Source organism: Lonchura striata, chromosome 7, assembly GCF_050655825.1.
Source record: "Lonchura striata isolate lonStrDom1 chromosome 7, ASM5065582v1, whole genome shotgun sequence".
NCBI classification, from domain to species: Eukaryota; Metazoa; Chordata; class Aves; order Passeriformes; family Estrildidae; genus Lonchura; species Lonchura striata.
The window spans coordinates 21,404,185-21,422,217 of NC_140709.1; the positions used below are offsets into that span (position 1 = coordinate 21,404,185).

Genomic DNA, 18,033 nt, shown 5'->3' on the forward strand with positions numbered 1-18,033 from the left:
ATTGGAAAGAAGCATTTGGTAGCAAAGTACTTTTACAGACAAGCTTCCTCTCAATTTCTGTACCTTTGAAGAGAAAGACTGGATTTCATTAAAGAAACTAAAAATAAGAAAAAAATGTGGAGCATATTTTCTAGAAAACTAGGACTGCAGAATATCAGTAGGAAGAAAAATTCAAAAACATGAAGAGCTCTGGCTATTTAACACCCAGTACATTCAAAAGCTTGACAGAGATATAGCAGTAACTAAATACTGATATCCACCATTTTCCTCACTGAAGCATTGTTTAAGTGTAATTTGTAAATTTACACTCGTAACAAAATTGCCATTTATAGTTCACCATACAAAGAAAGTAATTTTCTACAAGTACTTGTGACCGATCTGCCATAAAAGTTGAAAGGTGGTTAAAGCCATTAAACTGGGGAAGAAACACTATGTTAACCTTCAAACAGCCTGCCTTCTGTCATCACAAAAAACACTGCTGCTTCAGTCAAAACTGCAGTACACCTGAAACATGGAGAACAGAACTGTCAGAAATGTTCCAAATTAAACCGTGAAACTTGGAAGATGAACAAAGCTGTACCTTAAAGCACGTGTCAGGTTACTGTGGGACTGCAAACACCACTATCCAGGAGAGAAAACCATTTCAAAATGAAATCCCCCATTCACTCAGCCAGTAAGTAAGCAAGTATATCTGTCTGAGGTTTTCATAACTAGGTGTGACCAAAAGTAAATTATACCCCTACCCCTAAGAAACTGGGATAACATCTGAAATTTTTAAGTGTATGGAGACCAACTGGTTTAGTATAAGTATCAGTAAAGAATTTTCAGTTTGTGCACTTTTACAGAAAAAAAAAAATCTACAGAAAGTATCAAAACCCAAGAATGGATTGCTCTATTTTGCAGGGGAAAACTTAATTCCCTTGTTTGCTAAGAGAATCTACTTTGTACTGTCACTTTTAATCATGTATTAAAAAAAACAGTGGTGCTCAACACAAACTTATCTCTCCTTTTACTTGTCCTGTTACTCTACTATGTGTGGTTGCCTTGTGTTGCCTGTTTCTTTGCAAGTATTAAATACACCTTAGACACATAAACAATATTTTTATTGATTACATAAAAAACATATATCTCTGGAAAAGTAACAGTCCAACAAGGATATGAAAATTTGAAAGCTGAAAATTCACAGCCATTTCAAGATGGGGGTATTGTCTCTTTTTAAATTAAGTAAAGAAAGTAGAGAATTAGCCAGGTGAAAACAGAATTTCTCCTCAGCTTTATGCCATGTAAGAGCTCACCTGTGTACCTTGTGGTGGATCAACTGACAAGCAACAGCCTTCTCTAAAAAACATCTCAGAACACAAAGAGGTGACAACACTGTATTCTGTTATGGCAGCTAAATTAAATGACAAATATACCTTCTGTCCTAAAGAAAACACAGTTTAACACATCCTCAATAAATAAAGAAAACAGGATCAGCCTAGAACTATAAAATAACTTTGCTGAGATATCCAAAGTTTGTGTCACCTTACTCAACTCCATTCCTATCAAGCTACTTTCTTTCTTATTGTTACCTTAATTAATACAACTTGGTTAATTCTCAAATGGCTTTCTGCAAAATTACCAACTGAACAAAGCTAAGTCAAAGCCTAACATGCCTTTATTCAATACACTCAGGTATGCAAAGCTCGAAGTCTACAGCACAAATCCACCATGACCTGCTGTTGACTTCTTGCCTGGCAGCCATAAAAAAGAAAAAGACTAATTCTCTGAAGGACTCTGCTCCCCATGCTGGCCGTTACCACAGGCAGTAGTAGTGCCAATCACAACAGCACAAAGACAGGGAGAAACACTTTCAGTGCTCAAAAGGTAAAAATGTGTTCCAGAGCAAATCAAAATTAAAACAAACACTAACTTTTTTGTGCTTTGAAAACACACAATCCCCAGATCACTTCATGTTACAGCTATTCTTAACAACATTTTATCATTCTTATCTTCTCTTCACCTTCAACAATACCTTCTTTCCAGCTTGCTGGCATACAAGTCTCACCCTCCAGTCCCCTGCCTATTACCCTTGAACAGGAGCAATCTGCCTGGGTTCTTTTTAAGTCACTTTCTACTGTGACTGCAGAGATTCAGTGTTCAGGCTGAAAACTGACAGTTGGTTTCAGGGCTCTGGCTCCCAAAGATACACAGTTCATCAGGAACTTGGATCAACCCCTGGTAAAAGGCAACAAAGAAACTTCATCCTCTCAGGATCTGCAAAGTTTAAGGATCTACAAAAGCAGCAGATTTCTACTTCCATTTCTGTCTTTTATTAACACATTCCATTTTTCCTTCATGAAATCAGACAAACTGCCATGCACTACCAGCAAAAGAAAATGACACATCATTACTGCAGACTTCCAAAAACCCAGTTTCTTTTTAAGTCTTCAGTACAAGGCTGATGAAGAAAGTGTACCTGTTACATAGCAGAGGACGAGGATTGTCTTGGCTGGAACAGTAGAATTTGAATTGTAATGCATATTTGCTCCAAAGTTATTAATTACAGTACAACAATGCTGTCCTTAAGCTAGAGAAAACAGGTAAGTAAGTTTACATACGCATCAGATGAAAGATCCCATCACAGGCATTAATGTGAGACAAGAAGGAATTTCCTAAGCCTTGTCCAGTGTGGGCTCCTTTCACAAGGCCAGCAATATCCACCACATTCAGAAATGCTGGAATTTTGCTGAAATATAAAAGTTAGAAGTTTCATTACCAAAGCATATTAGCCAAAATTTTTGGCAGAGAAAAAAATCCAGAACATGAAAATTCAACACTTCTTTTCTGGAACAAGTTAAACATCACAGTAAGGAATGTGTAAGACAAAATCCCCCCCATCCCATGTAAAACATCCATTCTCTAAATTCTCTGTAAATATTCATGTAAAATTAAATAAACTAGTTTTGAAGTGTGGAATCATACAGACAGCTACACAATGATCAAGCAGGCCTGGAAGGTTGAAGCATAAATACGTCATGTGTAGTGCACAGTTTTCACAGGACCAAAGGGATATGACACAAAAGGCCATTGCACTCTACAGTTAAACAACTCCAAGGCTACCATTTGGCTCAGTAGGTTATGCAGCTTTCTCAGAAGACTCATTTTTTTTTAATACAGTGATGATTAAAATTAGCAGTGACCAAGGTTATGCAAACAACTTGGAAAAAAAGCAGATAAATTAAGATGGTATAATATAAACAGCTGTGATGTGTTCCACCACAGTGATCAGCAAAGGGTTAAGCAGATATGTTTACATGACTTTTTATACAGCAACAACAGATTAGCTGACAAAAAACAGTTAAAAATGCTTTTAAAGGTATGGGAAATTTATAAATTGCAAGCCTTCTATCCTCCACAAATTCTCAACTGGTTAAAAAAAGAACAAATAACTTAATGGGCATTAAACTTTTCATATACATTCTAAACCAAATTACTTCCCAAAATCCAGCTGAACCAGGAAAAAAACCCCAAGAAAATCACTAAAACTTCATAAGGTATTGACTAAAAGCACTTTCATATGCTCTATGCAACTAACACCATCATCATGACCAGTGGCAGAGACAGAACCACACTGAAATGCTGCAAATCCCCCATTTGCAGAAGACCAGAAACTGCACACCACAGTCTCAAGATCTCCAGCTTGATGGCTCCCATCAAACACTTAATCACCATCACATTTCATTAGCACTATGCTAGGACTAATAGAGCAGCTCACTATTTTACTGGCAGTAAGCACAGCAGCAAACACCCAAACCCACAGGCCCAAGGACTGGGTGTGACTGCCTCGAAGGGAGCATGAGCAAAAAGTGCTTATCTGGAAAGCAGAGGGTGCCCTGTTCTATGGTGAGTGTTCTTCATCATGAGATTCAAATCTAAAGAAATAAATTCTCTGGTCTACCTAAAGATACCTTTTACAAAAACCTACTTTCGCAGTGCTGCCCGCAGACAGAAACCACAAAGGTGGGAATGAGGACTGAGGATAACCTAGCCAGTAATCTTCTAAGCAGTATTACACTTCTGAAATCTTTACTGTCCACAGCCCAAACTGAATTTTATTTTTGTTAGTGTGACAACTTGCTGATAAACACGTGTTTTCAAATACTGAATTTTTGACAACATGACTGTAACAGCAGGAAACTCCACCAGCAGGAAAACAACCCGTCTCATCACAGTGCCTGGTATGGCAGCTATAGCCCAGACAGAAAAAAATGTAGTTACAGAAATCTATGGATCATTGTCTCTGCTCTGAGCAACCGACTTAGGTAGAACAAAACACAATTCCTACTTTTTTTCCTTTGGTGTTATCCCACTTTCATTTGACTGCAAATAAATCAGCAGATGTTCTTTCTCACTTCAAATTAACACTCGAATTTGGGGAGAGACGATTCACTAGAATCTGAGTATGGAACATCAATTATTTCTGGAAGAGTGGTGACCACTCTGGTGGTTTTGTTTTCAATCTTGCCCTAACACTTCCAAAGGAAAATTATTTCTTTCAAGTAAAATAATTTCACAATACAAGATCTGGACAAAATCTTTTTGTTTACCAAGGTGAAGTTCAAAGTGTCACTAAACCTCTCAGGTATAATACATTAGGAACTTAGTGACATGTTCCATGTAATTAATATCTTTGTGATGTACTTAGAAGTAGTTAAGTAACACAATATAGTATGTTACTTGAATTCTGGTAACATAACAGTGACTTTAAACTTCACTAGGCCCATGAAAAGAAGGGCCCATCCTTGGGAAGACAGATATTGTGTGCTACAAGTTAATGCTGTGGAATGCAGTCAAAAGTACTTGAATGTAAGTTTGCTAAGAAGTAAACCAATTTTGAAAATTTCACGGCTTTGTCCCACTATATTTTTTTAACTACCAGTACACAACAGAACAAATCCTTAAAGAGTAACTCACATTCTGAAGAAAGAAGCCAGTAAATATTTAATGCATTAACCCAGTAATTCCTTTTGCCTGATATGAACAGAACTAACATACTTCAGAAGAAACTGCAGGCAACTTCCCAGTCCTTGCTTTTTGACAAGTAACTATTTCCTCAGCAGCAAGACAGAAAAACACCACTCTTTAAAGCACTTCTCCATTGTCATTTTAAACAGTGTTTTAAGGAAAACAAAGGTGGTGTAAGAAATGTTCTATGCTCCTCTCTCACCTTTCTGGTAGGATTAACCTCCTAGCCAGCCATCAGAACAATTCACACTTTCACTACAAAGATGCCACATTAGAACAAGACTGACACCTTCATATGCAGATGGCTGCTCTATCACCAGAATCAACCTCATTTGCCACACAATGGAAAGAAAACCGTGAAAAATGTGCTGGGGTTAAGTAACACAAGCAAGAGACCTTTGAAGTGTGTGGGTTTCCAGGGCGCTTTCTCACCTTCACTTCGGGTACCACAAAGCTCATATTCCAAGCAAATTAAAACTACTCCCACTGGCAGACACCTTGCCGGGTCTACATCTCTGTTTCATCATAGAAAAATTAATACACAGAAAAGTAAACAAAGGCACAAGCTAACCACACTTGCCTGTACGCTGAAGGACAAGGAGTCAACATTATGAAACTAAATAAACAGAGAACACTGCACACAATGACGGGAATGCACCATACATCTAGAATACGGTTTATTGAAGACTTAACTGCATTTTGCTTTTTTTTTCCCTCCTCCTCTAAACAAATTAATTTCCATTTCTTAAGATTCGTTAGTCAGCATTAGCATAATGTCACTGAGCCTCAAATGATCATCAGGAACAGGTGGCATCAACTGATCATTTGTACAAATCAGTGCTACACCAATCTACCATAAAGCATGTCACAAGGATTTATAATATGAAACAGAACACCAAATCCAGAAGTATCTCTATATTTTAACCACAGGTTTAATCCTTGAGCAGAGATTTTTTTACCTCACTTTGAAAAACATTAGCATTGATTTTGCGTTAGCGTACCACCTTCACTGTATGAGCAACCATGCAGTAAAGAGCACAAGATTCACTGGGCCAGATAAAGTACAGTTTTGCAGTCTGGTGGTTAGAGCATTTTCAGGAATAAAAGGCTTATGCATCCATAGGGCGACATATTTTGCAGAAAAGAGAAATTCTTCTTCCTTCCTGAAAATTCATACAACTTAAGTGAGAGCCATCTGTTACCATTCACAAATGACCTGAAGTAAAAGCAGCAACACAGAAAGAGAACATGTATATTGTAACAATGTCTTTGAGATCCCTTCAACTGTCTGTCCTCACTTCTATTTTTGGCTAAGTTCCAAACAGAGCAGTTTGGAACTCCCTCTTCCAAGAGACTGCTACAGCTCCCCCAATCAATCTTGCAAGCAGTTTTGACCAATGTAAGCAAAACCCCTCACTGGGTAGTTAAAAGAATCTGCTTCCAAAGAACTTGGTACTGCAGATGAACCCTGGTCATTTCTATGCAAGAATTATTTCATTAATAGCATTTTATCCATGTTACTGACAAACAAAGACTTGAACCTAATGGCACATGAACCAGAAGTGAAAAATCTGCTAATTAAATTGTGCTTATATGAATTATAACAAGGTAAGAGACTCAATGTGGATTACAACACACAGTCCATGTCCTGCACATACCAAACACCTGCATTCTCAAACTATTCACTAAGTTATTACACCAACAAAATACAACTAATTACATTTTGCCTTCTCTCATCAGGCAGAAAAGATGGCTCAAGTCACCATTAATTAATATTTTTCATTCACTGCTGACAAACAAGCAATGCTAGAACACGCATCACAGCCCAGCTGATTAACACAGGCTCAGAACAAACTGAAGAGCAGGCAAACTCTGTAACACCTGTGGAAAAAGAACATTAACAATAGGCTATAGTTACCAATTTCCAGCAATTTTCTGTAAAAAAATGGGGTTCTTTTATAGATGCTGATATGTTAAGAGTTCCAGTCTGCTACGTTATTGATCTGTCACTTTGAAAGTACAGGTGGTTTCCATTTACATAAATGCTCTTCTTAAACATAGCCTAAGTCCCACACAATGTCCCTCAGAACGTCCCACTGATGATCTGGTCTCTACAAAATGCTTTCCAGCAACTGATTACATAATTTTGACCTTAAAACTTTATCATGTGTCTGAGTATGCTATCCTACAATGAGCTCAAGGGAACTTTCATTTAATATTGCAGAAGACTTTCATGATCTACAGAGCAATGGGATTTACTCAGATTTAGCTCAGTAACCATCATTTGAGCACTAAAGATCTAAATGAATGAATTTTGTCCATCTGCAACGCAACAAAACAAAGCAATCTCCTGACAAAAATGACAGAGATCTTGAATTATAATGGATCGTTCTGGAGTTGAAGAGGGGTAGTTGCAATTTAGATATTATCTTCCTTTGAGATAACCAAAATTGCTTTAAAATTTAAGTTTAAAAAGGACATCCAGGACATCAAAATCACCTTTTTATTAAGATTTTTCAGACAGGCTGATTCCTATCCATTGGGTGTAATTACTTACAGTTAGGCTGTAGGTTAATTGCCTGAGGCTTACAGTGCTTCTTCCTGAGTACTGCTTTTAGTTAGCCATGTAACTTAAAGTGGAAAAAATGCAAATAATCAGTGAGTAGATTATTGGGGCACAAAATAAATGAAATAAAGAGGAAATTGCAGTTTCCTCCACAACCTCAGTGAAAATCATTTTGAGGCTGGACTCCAGTGTGACTTGAGGCACATCTGGTCAGGCACAGCACACTACAAAGTGTAGAAACAGGCTGGGGGACTTATGGCCTAAGACTGGGGGGTACATAAACCCAGAGGCTTTCAAGTTACTTGTGAGTTAGGACACAAATCACTGCTCAAATCACAAAAGTTTGATATACTTACACTAAAAAAAAGTAGTTCTAAGTTTAAGGTGATTATGCAGCACTTTAAATTCAGAACAAAAAAATACACAAGAAAATAGCTTCATTAAAGCATTTATTAAGTCACTAAAATTTCTTCAGATGCACTATACACATAGTTCTTTTTTTGTGTGAGACACCCATCACTCCTAAACACACAATGTCCCATAAAATATTAATTGCTGTTAACAGAGCAACTCTTTATGGCTTCCATTACATAATTTTTATGTCAGGAGCGACTTGTTGAGATGAAAAACATCTCTTTTCCATTACAGAATTAACAGACCTCATCCTCTGCTTCCTACTTAGTATTCATAGATAGGTGGGGGGGAAATACACCTTTCTGCTTTAGTTCCTGCTGAAGTGAATCGGTCTACAGAAAATACTCTTTCCAGTTACTAAACTGGAACTAATCATTAGTCTGTAAAACCTTGCTTGAAAGTATCTGTACTGCAGTAACAGGGGTAGGAGAACAACAAAATTAAAAATCAGCCATCTCCTTTCTGAGAAAGCTACACATGGGCACAATGTAACAAATGAGTTTTCACTGAATAATGTATGAAATTTATAACAAACAAAAAAGTAGTTTGAATACATACATTAAGTTAGTAACATAATATAAACAAATACCTTAAAATCACAGGCATTCAGAATTGTGTTTAATATATTAAGGTATCTTTCTTTTTTAGTATCCACAGTTTCATTCACATCAAAAAGCACACAGTAGTAACACTAAAGCTCAAAGAAATCATCTATATCATTTAGCAACAGCATAGCAGCATTTACTGTAAATTCTTAGAGCCCACCTTCTGTGTACAGTCTATATCATTCAACTTATTTACTGTCAACAGTCACATACATCCCACTGCTGCAGAAAGAAAAAAAGCACAGGTTACACATTCTGCCAGTGTACCTTAATCCATTAAGTACAGATTTACCTGTAGATAATTGGCTCTAAATTTTTGTCTATGTGATTTCATTTACAAACATTTACATTTCCAATTAATACCAGTCAGCCTTCAGCGTGGGCTAACAAGGAACAGCACAGCAGTCCCAACCAAGCTGAGGCACTCCTCTTTTGGAGAGAGGAATGGATTTTCAAGCAAAAGCAGTACCTGAAGATGCCAGCTCTTCCTCCAATGGCAGGACAGCAGAACTCACAGCAGCAGCAGTGCCCCAGCAGTAGGGCCAGTCTCGCTGCAGCAGAGCAGGCCCAGCTCAGCAGCACCAACAGCAGCTGCCAGCCCAGCCCTGCCCCTCTCCCCCCTCCTGGCTCCCAGCACACACCCAGGCAAGACCACTTGGTCCTGTCACACACTGCAGTTAAGACAGTCACTCCTTTTTTCTTTTCCCCATCTCCCAACAATGACTGCAGTTCTGTGAAGACTAAGTGTAACATATGGGAAATAAAAACCCAAATGCTTTAGATTTTGAAAGACAAAATCTTGAGGCTAGACAAGAGTCCAATTTAAAGAGAATTTACTGTTTATAAACATTCTGTGTGCACAGATGGATTACATCTACTAATCCAAACAAGTAGAAAATTACCACAGAACATATTACATAAAGATGAAGAACAAAATCAAGACTATACAGAGAAATTAAGACATTTAAATTAGAATTCAGTAGCCTATCTTTGTGACTACAGCCTTCTTTTCCTGAGTTAGTCTGAGGCAGACAAGCACAAACAGCCCAGTTAAGTTACCTCAGTCTAGTGTCCTTCTGGACTATCCCTAATTATCTCTGCTTTATTACTCTTACAGTGAAACACAAGAATCTTATAAGCAGCATAAATTAACTCAGGAGCTATAACTATGCCCACATCCATTAAATTTAAGTAAATAAATGTCTGAAGAAAGTCAAAAGACCATTCAAATAAAAGCTGATTATCCAGCTTGTTATCAAAGTCAGTACTATTTACTGAATAAAGATTCAGAAAATATACTATTTTCATTAATATTTTAAAGCAATGAGTTAGGAGGGAGGGAAGGAGAATTTGCTAGTGAGAGAACACACATACAAGTATTTGCAATCTTAGCACTCCCTGTAAATATAGATGGCCAAAGGCAGGGTGAGGGAAGAGGTAATAATCTATTTGCCACTTCAACTATTAATACGGAAGTAGCCATTCATAGATAAGTGAGAATAAAAAGGAATTACTGACATGGCCAAAGCAGCACTAATAGTACAAGTTAGAAGAAAACTATCAACAAAACTTAAAAGCTATGCCATTATCTCTGCACAGTCAACAGCCTGAAAGCTCTGTCTCTAATTCAGCAGTTTTGTTTTTAAGATCCATGCAGTAACCATCATGCTTAACACTGACTTGAGCAGGAAAAACAAGATAACATGTTATAACAACCCACATAAACAGCTTCATATTAATGCAGTATTTAAAAACTGCACAATAGCTACAGACAGAAACAGCTTGCTTAGACCTGAAAATTAAGTCAGAAAATTGAATTTTGATTAGCAACTAATCAATCTTTTTTAACTGTGGGTGAGATCTGCCTCTAAAACTGAAGCCCAAGAGTTGGAAAAAAGCATACGTGTGCACGCTAGTTTGCCCTATGATTTATGTACACTCACTTGATTCAAGGTACCTCTGCAAGTAACTGCAAACTAAAATTAATGAGTCACAAGTCCCTATTTAAGTTTCTGTATTCTGAAAACACCTTACATTTTGCTGTTCAAGTAAAAAAAAGTTCCCACATCGGACATACACAGCAGATTATAATCAATAGCAAAAAAAACGATGTGACAAAATTAACACACTCCTAGAATAATGAAAGAATTGAGAGAGATGAACAAGTAGCAGAGCCCACAAAACTTACTGCCAAATAACTGAAGATGCAGGGATAACAACAGATATTTGTCTAGCTTCATATAGCACAGACAATATTCTGAGTATAGGGTTGAAAGCTTCCAAATGAGCAACCTTATGACAAGTTAGGTATGTCCACTACTGTTTATTTTCCAAATCTCTTCAGAAGATCTTCCACGACACCTGGGAGCAACCGCTTTCAAAGACAGGAACATCTAGCACTAAATGGTGCTGAGCAATGACTGAGACCTCCTACATTTATCATTCTTATAAAATAAAGCTCATATCAGGGGCATGGGAAAGGTATAATCCAGGCAAACATTTAATTTCACATTCTAAAACAATGTCAGTAACAAACTTCTAGACATTACAGCTGCATTAAACTTTTATGAAAAGTTTTGATTTAGTAATACTATTTCAGCTGCCTAACTGCAGAAAAATATTAAGAATTACCTTGGAGGTTTGTGATACTGGCAGAGGAAGTCAAATCTGTCATCTGGCACAGGTACTCGACTCTCATTTGGATCAATAGTACAGAAAGGAAAATTTTCAGCTGCTGCTTGACTCTTTGTTAACACATTGAAAAACGTTGATTTCCTATAAATGACATACAAATATTCTTAATATAGTTCAATTTAGAAGCATTTAAAAGTACTGGATTAAACCACATCTTATTTTAACCCAAAGCTGATAATGAGTTTTCTATTTACTCCAACAGCAGCAACCATTCCCCACATTCTAGTGGAAGCCATGCATCTGGAATGTCCCACTGATGTTTACCTCTCTTCCCTACCCTTTAAAATTCCCCTAAGTACGTATATCATCCACATATGTTAGCAAAAAAAAAAAAAAAAAATCAGTCAAAAGCAATGCACAGCCCTACTGGCTATTTCTCATTTTATTCAAGCACAGTGAGACACCAGTAAGGATGCTTGAAACTTTTTTATTAACTAGTTTTGCCATGACTCACCCTTTCCACATCTATCTTGTTCCTTAAGATTTATTTACATTGTAACATAATTTCAGTATCTAAGCAATAGAAGTCAACAATGAAAAGAGAAAAAAAGCGACAGGAAAAGCAAACCACAATAGTTAATCAGTTACCAATAATCTTTTGTGCATGTAAAGACACAATTATACCTTACCAAACTATTTTCATCTTTGTTAAGTATCAGTGGAAAGAAGCCTACAAGTACTCTACTGGGGGAAAAAAGAGAACATTTTCCCTTAAACCAAGTAACAAATCACTTTGTTAGCTAGCATTTATTAAGCCAAAAGAGCAATTCTTGATTTATTAACTCCCAAATTTTCTACAATAAACATTCAGGTTGTTGTGTTTTTCAGAGCTGCTCTACATACAGCCAACATGTTCAAAAGTCACTAACAATTTTCTTTTAAAGTTATGTCATAACATAACTGAAAATGCTATTTATCCCCACTGACATGCAGTACAATGCTACTAAAGCTAATTACTTCCTTTATGGTGTACATCTTAGCTACACCCTGAAAAAAATAATAAAAACATAGGAAAGCAGTGCTTTCAGCTTTAAGGCATATACACAAGTTTAACCTCTAAGTGTTAAAGAGGACAAGAAATTAACACAAAAAAGTTTCACATGTATATATCCTCCAGGCAATCAATTCATCCTCCTTTTCAGGTACAGCTCCTGTGAGGAGCCATAACAACTACAGAGAAGAAGCATGACAGAAATCAATTACTAACATTGCATCATCTCTTCCAAACTGTCACTTAAGCTTGTCTCACTTAGAAGATTTCTTATCTGAAGAAGTTTCAAGAAAGAAAGTCCTCTTCACTGCTAATGACATGGAACAATTAACCCCCACCTGTGCATATCACCCCAAAATATAAAAATAATTTGTTACGCACGTTTGCCTAAGTATTTGCACGAAAACATGCATTACACATACACAACAGTGGAAGTAAGAAAATAGGCTAGACAAAGGACATAGGGGTTTATGAAACTCAGCAATTACTAAGACTTTTCCTTTCTTTGAACCCTTCCCTATTATCTTGTCCAGACTCGTACACACCTGCCTATCGCTGCCAGTTCCGCGTCGCTCCACCTGCAAGCACCTCCAGCTACAGATGGGAGCGCATCGCTGAGCCGTCAGCCGCGTGTCCCCCAGCTCCCGTCCGCATCCGCCTGCCCCGCGCAGCGCCTCAGGCCAGCCCGGCGCGGGGGCACGGGCGGGCAGAGCGGGCAGCCCCCCGCCCGTCCCGCACACCTACCCCACGTTCGGCAGCCCGACGATCCCGATCTTCAGGGACGTCCCGAACCTTCCGATGATCGGGTGCGACTTAACCCCGTCGCTTCCCTTTTTCGGGGGCATCTGCAAGCACAGAGGAGGCACACTGAGCTCCCCGCGACACCGCCGCGCACCCTCACGCCCGTCCCCTCCCGGCACGGCCCAGCCGGGGCCTCCGCCTCCCGGCACCGAGGAGAGACGCCCGCGCGGCGGCGGCGGCGGGGGCCGCGCGGGGCTCCGGGCGGGCGGGCGGGCGGCCGAGCTCCGGCTCACCTCGGCGCGGAGCCGCCCCGGAGCAGCAGCGCCAGCGGCCCCTCGCACGCGGACGCGCCGGCGGAAGGGGCGGCGCAGCCGCGGGGGAAAGGTCGCGCCGGGCGGGAGGGGCGAACCCCGGCCCCGCCCCGCCTGCGACGGCGCGGCCAGAGCCAGGGACGGCACGGCTACAGTCCGGGACGGCCCGAGTCCGGCACGGCCCGGCGGTGACAGCGCCGCCCCAGCCCGGCACGGCCCCGCCGGGCCGCAGCTAACAGCAGCGGCTGCCGCCCGCAATAACGCTGCTCGCAAGCGCGCGCAAATCACAGAACCCATGAGGTTGGAAAAGACCTCTGAGATCATGGTGTCCGACCTGTACGCAAACATCATCTTGTCAACTAGACCATGGCACCGAGCGCCACATTCAGGCTTTCCTTAAACACCTCCAGGAACAGTGACTCCACCACCTCCCTGAGCAGCCCATTCCAGTATCTAATCACCCTTTCAGGAAGAAATTCCTCCCAATGTCCAGCCTAAACCTTCCCTGGAACAGCTGAAGAAGACCATGTCCTGTAATCCTGTCACGGGGTGCCTGGGAGAAAAGGCTGACCCCCACCTGGCTACAACCTCCTTCCAGGAAGCTGTAGAGAGCGATAGGTCACCCGAGTCTCCTCCAGGCTAAGGTCCTGTCTTCTGTTTGCCACCCCATCCATCCTGGTCTTCTGTTTGCCACCCCATCCATCCTGCACCAGAGCAGGAACTACTGGAAAGGTCAAATACCCCATGCCCATCTAGATAAAAAGGCATATGGTCAGGAGGAGACTGTTGTAAATACATTGTGAGTGATTTATAACAATTTACACATGGCGAATTAATAAAATAATCTAGGAATAAAGTAGAGAGGTTATGAAGAACAGATGAAACATTTAGAATCCATGAAAAATTAATTGGAGAAAATGTTACAGAAGTCAGATCAGGACTCTTCAAAAAAATTAGATATTTTCTTTAACTCAGGCTCTGCTTCTCTGAACCATTAAAGACAGGCACCATCAAGTGTTGCCTGCTAAGAAAATTGAAGGAGAGAAGACAGTAAAAACTATTCTTATAGTATGCCCTATTTTAAGTCCATAAGACAGAATTCTCAAAACTTTAAAAAGAGTGAAGGAGTCAAGGTTAGAGTATCATCAGATATATATAATCTCAGTCACAGTAAAAGGAATATAATATTGAACATTATTTTTGAATTTTTTAGAAGAAAGGACACTTTTACTAAGCCTAATCTGAAATTATACATTAAAAATGTCTGTTACAACTTTTGTATTTCAGTGACATGAGATTTTTGCAACAATATTGAGAAAAAGAATGCTGTATCTGTTCAGAGTTTTTCTATTAGTATAGTGATAATAACAGTTCTTGCTAGTAATACATTTATGTGGTTTTTCTACTGTCTTAAAATCTATCACTATATATGTAAGAGGGGAAAAAAGTATATCTAGTTCAGATTCAGATACAGTTACTTAGTTGTTGAATAAAGCTAATGTATTACTACACCATACATTCAGTAAAATAAAAATTAATAGAAATTATTATAAATTCAGCACAGCCCCAGCACCATAAATTACAATCTTCAGTAACCAAATTTAGTTTCCTTTTCAGGAACAAAATAAAAACATCATAATTTTCCACCCTTCTAAAGTTTAAGACACTTCACTTGTCCTGAAAGCAGCATTTTGCAAGACTATTTCACAGCAACAGTACAGGATGGATTTGCCTAGCTCATTAGTAATAAGGCCATAAACTTTCTTTCTGAAAGACTACTTTTGGAGAGCTTTTCTGCTTATTAAATCTTCCCACAATCCAAATATCTTGTCAGACAATCTAAGTACAATAGCTCTCAGTAGATGAATGACTAGTCTTCTTAAAATAAAAATATTTAACTTATCAGTTTGTAAGCACAATAGAGGTGCAAGGCATAAGCAGTCTGATACATGAAGTAAAGAAGTGTATGTGTGTGTGTTTGTGTATACATAAAAAGAAAGCCTACTACAGGTATAATTTTGATTTTAGCTGTTGGGCAAAACAGCTGAACTAGAAGAGAAAAAGAAATTAAAATCCTACCTACTTTTGTTGCTGTACTTCAATGAAACTACATATGGTACCAAAGTCAGCAATGTGTGTGCCAAAATGTGCAAGTTTGAATATAAGTTTTTAATTTATGCTCTTCATTTAATGTACTGTAAAAATGGCCTGCTTCCCCCCACCCTCTCCCCCTCCATAGTTCCTATATCTTACTGTTAGCACAGCCACTTCACTAAATGCAGATACAGGACTTCAAAGCATATGATTCTTTCAACTAGAAATTGACTCATGACCATGTAACACTTCATCTTACATGCTTTTGATTTCAAGTTGCTTTTAAAATTAAGGTTTGCCTTATTTGGCTGAATTTTCTATCCAAATCTGTCATAATGCTGAAAGCGTCATTTTAAACTGGCATACGTAGTTTAAACCATAACAATCTTGACCATATTACATACAAAATGCGTTTTATAAGTTTAATGGAAAAAACCACTAACATCTAGAAAGCAATCATCTCAATGTCAACTCTCCAACACTGAAGTACTGCACGAATACAGCTTATTGTACAGCTGGATCATGTGCAGAAGCCAAACAGCCCTGGAGCAACTCTACCTGATTAAAAGCAATGTTTAAGAGACAGTAATAAAACAAACAGTTTATTGTTTCTGCCACCAACAGTCTTTGCTTTCTGCTGCCCAGAACATATATTTACAGCAAAGTCACCGTTAACTGCAAAAATAAGCGGTTTTGTAGAACTGAAAGAATAAAGACAGAGCCCCTGATCCTTGCTGTGACCAGGTAATATTCAGTGCAGCCCAGGGGGTGAGAAGAACACAGCTGCTTTTGTACACCCCAGCTTGGAATTATCCAGGTCCCTGCCACTTGAAGGGAGCCAGATGACTCCCAGTAATAAATACACTCGGTACTAAAAAGAAACACTACTCAAGGGCATGGTCTAAACTAAATGGTGTTCATTGAGTTCTGTGAAGTTTAAAGGTAGTAAACACACAGCTGAACTGTTCTTGAATACAGTATTTTTAAACATTACATTTGGTAGGGCTCAATAGTGTTTGTTCTTCTAGCTGTGGATTCAACTGATTGCATAGAGAGTCTAAACTTGCTCCATTCTTTATACACTTATATTCATACTACCCTTTGCATTTTATATTTACACATTTTTATTCTTCTGCATTGTAATAACTGTCCTTGTTTTAATGGTAACAGATTGTTAATGGTGTTAGTGCAGCTCCAAGGACTGCTGTGGCAGCACAAAACATATCTCTCACCCCTTTCTGTGGCATCCCAGACTTTCTCATTCTAGAAGCATCTAGTGCTAGTGCAGAACAGTCTGATCTGCCACATATTATTCCTATTTCTAGATAATAATTCTGGAAATATCAGCTGAATTTCATAACTTTAACATGGACAATGTTACTAACAGGCATAATGCATATTGAGATGTTCATAGTGAGAATAGTGAAAGAAATTTGCTCACAAGAAAGTCAAGAAGAGAGGTTCCATAGTAGGACAAATTACTGGTAAATTAATAAAATTTCAGTTCAAAAATTACTACTTTAAATAAAATTTCAGTTCAAGAATGGCCTACTTTAAATATTTCAGTACCTTAGCAAAATGAAAGTACTAATACAAAATAAAAATATGTTTATGATTAATACTAATAAAAACAGAGAAAAAAATTAAATTGGGACTAACCATGAGGTGAGCAATAACTAGGGTTTTTCTAGGCCTCCAAGATGCTAAGACCATTCTAGCATGACCTTTTTTTTCAACAAATAAACCATATGACATGAAAGAACTGCTAAAATGCTAAAAAATGAATGGTAGTGCTCTAATAAAAAGATGTAGATTTCACTTCATTTAGTGTTGTAGATGGTAGCACTGAATTGTGTATTAATCAAGTTGCTTGACAGTTGAACAACAAACTATAGTATTAAACACTTCTCATGCCTTGAAGGGTACTCTTGAACATGAACAAAGATCCTCTAATTTATAAGTAGGGAGACTTCTGTCTCTGAATTTGGACTATACCTGTGTACTTCAAAAAAAAAAATGTAAACAAAAATTCAAAACCAACCTGCCCTGCAAGAATGCTGACTAGGAATAAACCCACTAAAGGACTTATTCTTGAATCTTTTTTTTGCAATGGTTTTTTTGGGGTTTTTTTTGGGGGGGTTTTTTTGTTGGTTTCTTTTTTGCAACAATTTTTTTGAGCAATGTTCAGTAGCCTGAGGGAGGCTGCTGAACATTGGGAGACACTGGCAAGAAAGAAACCTTAAGGAAAATAAAATTACTTTTCTATAAATGCCTCTACGATTTGTGTGGGGTACAAGTTTGAAGTTACATCAAAAGCTAAAATAAGTTTTGTCATTTAATGTAGATTTTTAACTGTGTGCAATTAAATGTCTATGCAAGAATAGAAGACTCTTGTTAGCTTTCCAAGACATTTCATTTTTCTCTTTTAGGGCACAAAAATATTTGTGATGTAACTCAGGATAGATAGAATGACTTCATTTATTGAACACAGCAGAAAATGTATAGAGAGATCTGGATAGCTGAACTTCAAAACATGATCTCAGGAAAAAAGCCACAAACCTCATTCTGGATCTAATGCAGATTGAGCAGTTATATTCTAGCCTCATAAGA

At 38.4% G+C, this 18,033-nt stretch overlaps 1 protein-coding gene across 5 annotated transcripts in view; it reads right to left on the reverse strand.

Moving 5' to 3' along the window:
* The window catches only part of OLA1 (Obg like ATPase 1), a 128,290-nt gene that overhangs the window by 80,220 nt on the left and 30,037 nt on the right, over positions 1-18,033 (reverse strand). The window contains exons 1-6 of one of the 5 annotated variants that reach the window (XM_085585077.1): positions 13,312-13,370; positions 13,022-13,122; positions 12,823-12,871; positions 11,916-11,967; positions 11,224-11,367; positions 2,601-2,728 (exon numbers count right to left, since the gene is read on the reverse strand). In XM_085585077.1, the coding sequence (XP_085441203.1) occupies positions 2,601-2,728; positions 11,224-11,367; positions 11,916-11,929 (286 nt within the window). In that variant the 5' untranslated portion in view covers positions 11,930-11,967; positions 12,823-12,871; positions 13,022-13,122; positions 13,312-13,370. Of the gene's footprint in view, positions 1-2,600; positions 2,729-11,223; positions 11,368-11,915; positions 11,971-12,822; positions 12,872-13,021; positions 13,123-13,311; positions 13,371-18,033 lie in introns of those variants that run through there. The other 4 variants (XM_085585076.1, XM_085585075.1, XM_021552475.2 and 1 more) reach the window with 4 other exon arrangements.